We start from the raw sequence: 7,813 nt of genomic DNA, 5'->3' as shown, positions 1-7,813 counted from the left end.
TTTGAGACAAATTTCATACCTCACAGAAAGTATGTCTACATGGCAAACTGTGATATGTTTGTGTGTTTGCAAAATCTTGCAAACATATTACAAATCCAATTTGCCCAAATGGAGGAGGGTTAGATGTGTCATACGTTGACACTGTCACCCTCTCTAGTCAAGCAGCAAGGCATGCTCGGTTTCTAAACCAAATATATATACGGTATACCCCAGCATACTAATGCAAGGGATACAATACCTTTGAGCGTTCCTTCTTCTACTCTCTATGTTCACCATTCTTCTTTTTTATTCTCTGTTTTGTTTCTGTCATTGTTGCTCTATTTCTATGCAAGGGTTTGTTTTTTCATTTCCTTTTTGTTTGTGTTTTATTTTCCTTCTCATCTGTTTTTGAGTATATTGATTTTTGCATACTCTCCTAGGTTATAATTTTTAATTCTTCAAATAGATTTCACCACCAAAATCATAAGAGTCTAAAAACACTAAGTCTATTTTAAAATTTAGTTATAATAATTATATAATTTATATATTTTAACACACATACATGCATGCACGCACGCATGTACGCACATACACACACTAAGTAAAAAAAATAAAATTGGTGCCCATAAAATTTGAGTGCCTTGTCTGGTTGCTTCTCTCGAATCCTCCAGTTTCCACCCATACATTGAACTAATTGTGCTTTGCCCTTTCTCTGGTCTTATATTTAGGAAGCCAGAGGTAAAAGTAGTTAACACTTAACACCTTTCACCAAATCTATATGGTTGTTCAGTCATCAAATATTTAACGGTTATTGCAATTAAATAAACAAAATCCTTCTGTAAAATAACACTAATAACAACTGGTTGTAGAAACAAATATGAATGTATTAAAAAAAAAAAACAACTGGCACAAATTACACTCATATCTGTTTTTACAATCATTATCAAGCCTCAAAATGTAGAAGTGTTTAATATATATACAAATAAGAATAAACAAAATAAAAATTGAGAGTGGTAGTACTCTAACAATATTAGCAACCCCTACTGTTACAGTGCCTACTATAAACATAAGCACAACTATACATTACAATTACTTACAATGCCTGCTGTTACAGTACAAAATTATGCAGCTGAAGCATTGTGAATGAATATTTTAGAACTTAATATGTTACAAGTTGAGATTTAGTATTAATCTTAAGAAAGGCAAAACCAATATATCACACATCCACAAAGATTGAGGAACCATATATAAATCATATCAGCTATATCCATCAATTCAAAGTAGCTCTTATCAAGCATGTTGAGGAATTCATTTCACTTTTTGTTTTTTGAGAACAATCCTAGTTTCTTCAGAAATGGCGATTTTCTTGATGATCTATTTTCTTCAGTGTGACTGCTGGATTCTCCAGAAGTGTTGTTGGTAATTGGTTGAGAGGATCTATTATCTTCATTCTCAACATCTTTAGCATCTTTCAAAAGTTGAATCAATTCCAAGGCACTTTCCTTTCCTTTATCATTTCCATTCTGTGAGATATAGAAAAGAGTAGTGATGATATTCTCTTCCTCATCCAAAATCAACTTACAATAATCCACACTTTGAGAGCATGAACATAAAGATTGTAGAACAGAAAGTGCATGTTGTTGCTCCTCATTACTTCCGGTATCAAGTATTTCAGCAATAGAAGATATGCATCCCCTAGTTTCAACAATTGAGTTTCTACCCTCTTCAGTGTCACACATGTTTTTCAATATATATATGCAGTATCGCAAAACCGATCTGTCTTTGAAAAATGGAAGCAATTTTTGGATGCAATTGAGAGATACCATGCGTGGACAAACTTCACTATTGAAGGACAAATTGTAGATTGTTCTTATAGCTTTTTGTTGGAACTCTTTGCTATCAGAATCAAGCAACTTTAAGACAGAAGTGAGTGCACTCGATGCTGCAATTTTGGTTTTACTATTTCCATCTCCAGAAAGTTCTTCCATTATGTCAAGTACTTCTCCTATCACTTCTGAATCAAGAAGATTTGCCAACTTTATGAATGTATCTTCACTTATGTCAGCCATACCATTTCTGCATTAAATTTTCACACAAAAAAGTCATTCTAATATCGAAACAAGGTGCAAAGATAAAGCAATCAAGCAAACAATTTTTCAGGTCTGCAAGAAACTTAAAATTGGCGTGGATCAACTTGGTCACTGAAATGATTAATATTTTCAAAATAGCTTCCGAGATTCAAAATCCTCGATCACTAGTCCACAACGGACAACTTTAGGAACTAAGTTGACTGACCCCAAATGATTAATGTGATCGAAAGTTTTCTATTTCAGACACTACTTTGAAACATTTATAGCTTTATTAGACTAAGTTAACTCCGTTCTACAATTTAAGAAACTTTTTGGTGACTCACTTTAGGACAATGCATCAGATAGAGATAGAGAACGGTTTTTGAACCATTAATAAGACCACATTTACAATTGAGAATAGTTTTATATGGATAAATGTTTAATAGTAGTTTTTATAAAACACCATACAAAGATCAAAATTGGGTAAGGAAAGAAAAAATCATACCTGCAGTTGTTCACAAATTCCAACAGCAGCTGAGTTCCGTCTCTCAGCGCTTTTGCGTCTTGCAGATCATATGCATTGCACAAAAATCTGACTACTGGTTCAACTAAATTTTCAGCTGACACAGACAAAATAGCTTGGCTATTACTTTTCATATGATCTTTCAAATCTTCAATGACCTTACATTGAGAATCCCATTGAAGATCATGAAGTGTAGGCAAGAGCATCAAATCTGAATCATGTATCTCTGGTACATGAGCTCTTTGCATGTGAGACTGAGAGTTTTCACTACTCCTGGCCATCATCAAATTCAAGTCATGATTAGGCTGAACTCGTGACACATCTGAATTAAAACTAGTATCCAATGATCCAAGAGACATGTTGCTAAAATCCATTGGCAAGTTCAAATCATTGAAATAACTTCCCAAACTCTTGATAGAGGTGATTGAAGCATCCATTAAGTGAAAATCTTCTGTATGTCTACTTGGATCAGGAATGGAGACACCGTTACTTTTGCACCACTTTGATATTATGTCCTTCATGGCAACATTTGGAGTCAATGTCGTATGAGTTAGTTCCATTTTTGTTTTTGGACATGTAGTTTTACCTTCATTAATCCACTTTCTTATCCACATTCTTTCATACGTAACTCCAGAAGCAATGATAACAGGATCATACATCAATCTTAAGGATATTGGACACTTATATTCCTCAGGCGGTGTCACTCTATCCGACTGATTCATGTGAGTTCTATTCTGATCAAAGTTCATGCTACGTTCCGACTCAACTCGATTGCTTCGTAGAGAATTGCGACTAGAGTTATCCCTTGCAATTTCTTCTCTTCGAGAATAAAAATTCTCAATGTGTTCTCCCGCCACCATGTAGTTTCCATGCTTTTTCAATAGATACATAAGATATCTCAAGATCTTCCACTTTTTCAGGTCACTTTGTCCAATTTTATCTAGCAACTTCTTGATCGCCCGTCTCTCGAATAATAAGGCCTTTTGTGATGTTATATTCAGTCTTGGTGCTGCAAACTGAAGTGCTTTAAGTTCAAAATCTTCCACTGAATCTGAATTTGAATTACCATGCTGAAGCAGTTCCGTTAAAACTTTCCCAGCCTCTTCTTCGGCATAGTCCAGAACAAATGTAGCACACTCAAGATCATCAATTATTCTAGAAACCTGCAACAGAAAAGATAAAACTCAGTTTGGATTAACTTGTTTATAGAAGTTCTTCAACTACAATAAGTACTTATGTTTTTAATTTATGAAAAAACACTTAGACTTATGAAAAAGTTATAAATTTTGAAGAAAAAATTGACTAACCTCTACAGCCAACAGAACTGGAACCATACCCTGAATGGGAATTAAGCTTTGTTCTAATGACTTTTTTGCCTTTAGGCATCTTGTAAGTACTGTATCCCCTGTCACAGCCTGAAAGCAATTTTAAAAAACCAAACAAAAATATCAATTAAACCTGTTACTATGAAGTACAAACCATCGATATTATCCGCATAAGCTTGATTAAGAAATAGCAGTCATATTTCATTGACTTGTTAAGAAAGCTATACAAGTTAATTTCATTATGTTTGATAAGAAAAGGTACACACCAGGTAGAGTTTGCTGCATTCAGAACAATGTTGCAGAAGTAGTCTGGCTTTCTCAATTGAGTTGTGCAGCGAACATAGAGACTCTATTCCGGATGAGCATCTAGGCCTTGCTTCCTCTATGTTTGGAAGTATCCTCATGATGCTTTCGACTATATTCATCAGTTGTATGCATATTTTACTATGTGCCTGTTAATTGAAAGAATTCTTAGTTCTAAGTTCTAACATCAGTTATGAGTATATGTAGCACGGATACAGATATGAACACCAGACACGACACACACTAACATGTTTGACACCAACAATAATTTGAGAAAATGATATATTCAATGTAAACATATGTATCGGTATCGTGTCAGTGTCCATGTGTGTGATATCAGGACATGCTTAATCCGACGAGTGTTCGTGCTTCATAGTATAGCAAATATCTGAATGGAAGAGAAATCACTTAACATAACTAACTCTTATGATATTTTTTGTGAACAATTAAATCATTAATTCATACAATAAATATTGAAAATAGAATATCTCAACTGCAATTGTAGTATTTATTTATATGTACCTGAAAGGAGCGGGTATTTAGTAAAGTCTCCACGTTTTCACCACTAGTTGTTCTCATTAGTGTCCTACAGCTATAGATTAGAGAAAGAAAGAACATATAATAAGCAACAAAACAGATTCATGAATTTTTAACTTAAATGAAAGAACAAAATTCACTATATAAGGACAAAGTTATTTTGGAATAAAACAAGTAAAACAAAAGTAACTTTCATCACCTAAATCTAAATTTAGAAGTTTAGAAGCAGTCAACTTTCAACAAACATCTTTGAACATAATACTATACTATTATTATATGATATTCTGCAATATATCTTATTTTATTACTCAACAAGCAATAAAAAATTAGACGTGAGTTTAGCAGAATCACGGTGTATCACGGTAATTTTGGTAAAAACTACTTTTAGTTTTAACAAAATTATGGTGTCGCCATAATTCCAAACATGCACTTATAATTCTCTCCGATCAAATTGTAAGTCATTGGATTAATCAAACAAGTGATAAATCTAGTGTCTGACAATTTGACCTGAGAGGAGCGCAGAGAGTATTGTTGTACTATGTGCGTCATGAAGCTACCAAACACAGTTTGAACGTAAGGATAAAATAATAGAAATTTGAAGAGTAAGGAGAATGAATTACCTAGAATTATATGGTAATAATTAAGAAACAAGTAAGTAATCTCTTCCTATGCTTAACAATAGTGAACAAAAAGCAACGGTTGAATGAAAATTTGATTGATGTATAAAAAAGTGGCATAGTATTTCCCAGCTTATCATAATCTCTTACATTAAAGAGAGAAATTTAAGAACAAAAAATGGAAGATTGATTGATGAAAGAAAGGATGGTAAAGAAAAGGATAATGAATGATTAGAATGAAATGATAAAAGAATTAGAGGTATTCTATTGGTGCAAGTATGTGGTGGCGGGGTTTCAAGGAAAGAGAGAGAGTCTCGTCAACGTGAGAGATTAAGCAAAATATGAGTGTTGGGATTTTCCATGACCAAGTCGAGAGAAAAACAAACAACAACCTCATCATATTTGCGGCTTTCTATGTCTTTTTAGGTAAATTAAAAGTATTATCATAGTGACTAGTAGACATCAGAGATATATCTAGTAGTACTAATCTTATATCTCTTTGTTCATATATATATATACTATATATATATATATTTGCGGCTTTCTATGTCTTTTTAGGTAAATTAAAAGCATTATGATAGTGACTAGTTGACATCAGAGATACATCTAGTAATACTAATCTTATATCTCTTTGTTCATATATATATACTCCCTCCGTCCCAAATTATAAGGGAAAATAAAAAAATCACATTTATTAAGAAAAAGTAAAACATGAGAATTTGAAGTATGTTTTTGTGAATTTTTCTTGGAATAAGTTGCATAGGAAGATGTAAAAACCATTTTTATTGGTTGTTGTTTATTGAGAAAATGAGAGAGAGAAGAAATTAAATGCAATTTGCATTTAATTTTATGAAAATAAGGAAAAAACATTCTTGAAAATGATTTTTTCTCTTATAATTTGGGACAAAAAAAATGGACTTTTTTCCCTTATAATTTGGGACGGAGGGAGTACTATATATATATATATATATTTGCGGCTTTCTATGTCGCCCAATAGTCAAATTATTTTAAGGAAAATGCTACTAGTACTAGGGAGTACAATAATTTCCTTTAAAAAAAAAATACTTTTAAAAGTATAAATAATGTTTGTTTCATGTAAAAATTCATTTTTATTCACTTTTAAAAATTGAACTTCTAGTCACTAAACTACTTGACAAAAAATAAATAAATTAATATATTTTTAACTTTCTTGACTAGTGTCATAGGGAGCTTCTTTTGACTTCATTATCGAGTCTACAAGGCAGTAGCCATATTCGAAGGCAACTTCAGTTAACTACTGATTGATGCATAATGACTAAGTTAATTAATGATGCAAATTTTGAGGCATATGTATTCCAATTACTTTAATCTTATCACATTATATGTAGGCATAGTATACCGTTTAACTTGAGTGATGTGAGTTTGTTCACGGATTTATCATTTTTGTTTATACATGTACTCTACCAATTTAAACGAATGAATATATTTTATTTTAGGAAAAACGTATACATCTATGTTTTACATTGGGGCAAATATTGTATCTTAGATAATTTTATCATTTTTAACAATTAGGTTAAAAAAGACGTAATAAAATTTATAGATTCAACGGTAAAAAATATATTTGTAGACGAAGTTATTTTTCACTGCCACTTGTCTATTTACTATCTTCATTTATCTTTAATAATGTAAGTATATAAGTATAAAATAGTCTATAAAAAGCAAATATAATTTAAAAAAGATAGTTTTTTTTAGTTAAATAATCGGGTGGTTAGATCGACGTCCTTGCAGCTATTAATTAAGTTGTACAAGTGACACAATTTATAATAAATATAAACAAAACTTTAAAATTTAAAAAGAATTTTGCTAACGAGTGTCTCTAGAATACTATTTAAGAATTTTATTTTTAAAGAAATTATTTATTTAAAAAGTTAAATATTTTAATTTTTAATGTATTGACTTCACATATTTTCATAAAAAATTAATTAATGTTCTAGAACACTTGTTAGCATTTTCCATTTAAAAATAACCAATAATAGAATCATATTTGTGAAAAAGTACAATTAAAATTCTACAATAAAACCAAACAATAAGTTGATTTAGATGATAAGATATCCTCTCAAACACATCATCACGAGTTTGGTTATTTACTTCTAAATAATTAGTTGAAAGGAAAAAACTAATTTTATATGTCTTACATATATTTGATAAAGATCAATATTAAATGGATGTGAAAAATTTGTACTCTGGTCCTATTTAGAAATAAATTTAACTTTTTTGATACATTGAAAAATAAATGTTATGTAATCTATAATATAGATCAATTCATTCATTTTTCAATGTACAAAAACAAATCAAATTTATGTATAAATATGACTAGAGGGAGTACTAGTATCTATATGAAGCATGAACAGAAACACGGACACCGGACACGACACCGATAAAAATTTGAAAAAATGACATAATTTAGTGTAATTATAAGTG

At 31.1% G+C, this 7,813-nt stretch overlaps 1 protein-coding gene across 1 annotated transcript; it reads right to left on the bottom strand.

Moving 5' to 3' along the window:
• Positions 1–935: 935 nt before the first annotated feature.
• On the bottom strand, positions 936–5,844 carry LOC123910336 (U-box domain-containing protein 5-like). Its single transcript, XM_045961432.1, has 6 exons — positions 5,357–5,844; positions 4,722–4,791; positions 4,163–4,348; positions 3,879–3,986; positions 2,554–3,734; positions 936–2,055 (listed from the first exon to the last, which is right to left on the bottom strand). The coding sequence occupies exons 2-6, from the start codon at positions 4,776–4,778 to the stop codon at positions 1,293–1,295; spliced, it is 2,295 nt and encodes a 764-aa protein (XP_045817388.1). The 5' UTR covers positions 4,779–4,791; positions 5,357–5,844; the 3' UTR covers positions 936–1,292.
• Between the last annotated feature and the right edge of the window lie 1,969 nt (positions 5,845–7,813).

This window comes from Trifolium pratense, linkage group LG2, assembly GCF_020283565.1.
Source record: "Trifolium pratense cultivar HEN17-A07 linkage group LG2, ARS_RC_1.1, whole genome shotgun sequence".
NCBI classification, from domain to species: domain Eukaryota; kingdom Viridiplantae; phylum Streptophyta; class Magnoliopsida; order Fabales; family Fabaceae; genus Trifolium; species Trifolium pratense.
The sequence above is the reverse complement of the archived record's forward strand: the minus strand, read 5'-3'. Positions and strand labels throughout refer to the sequence as shown.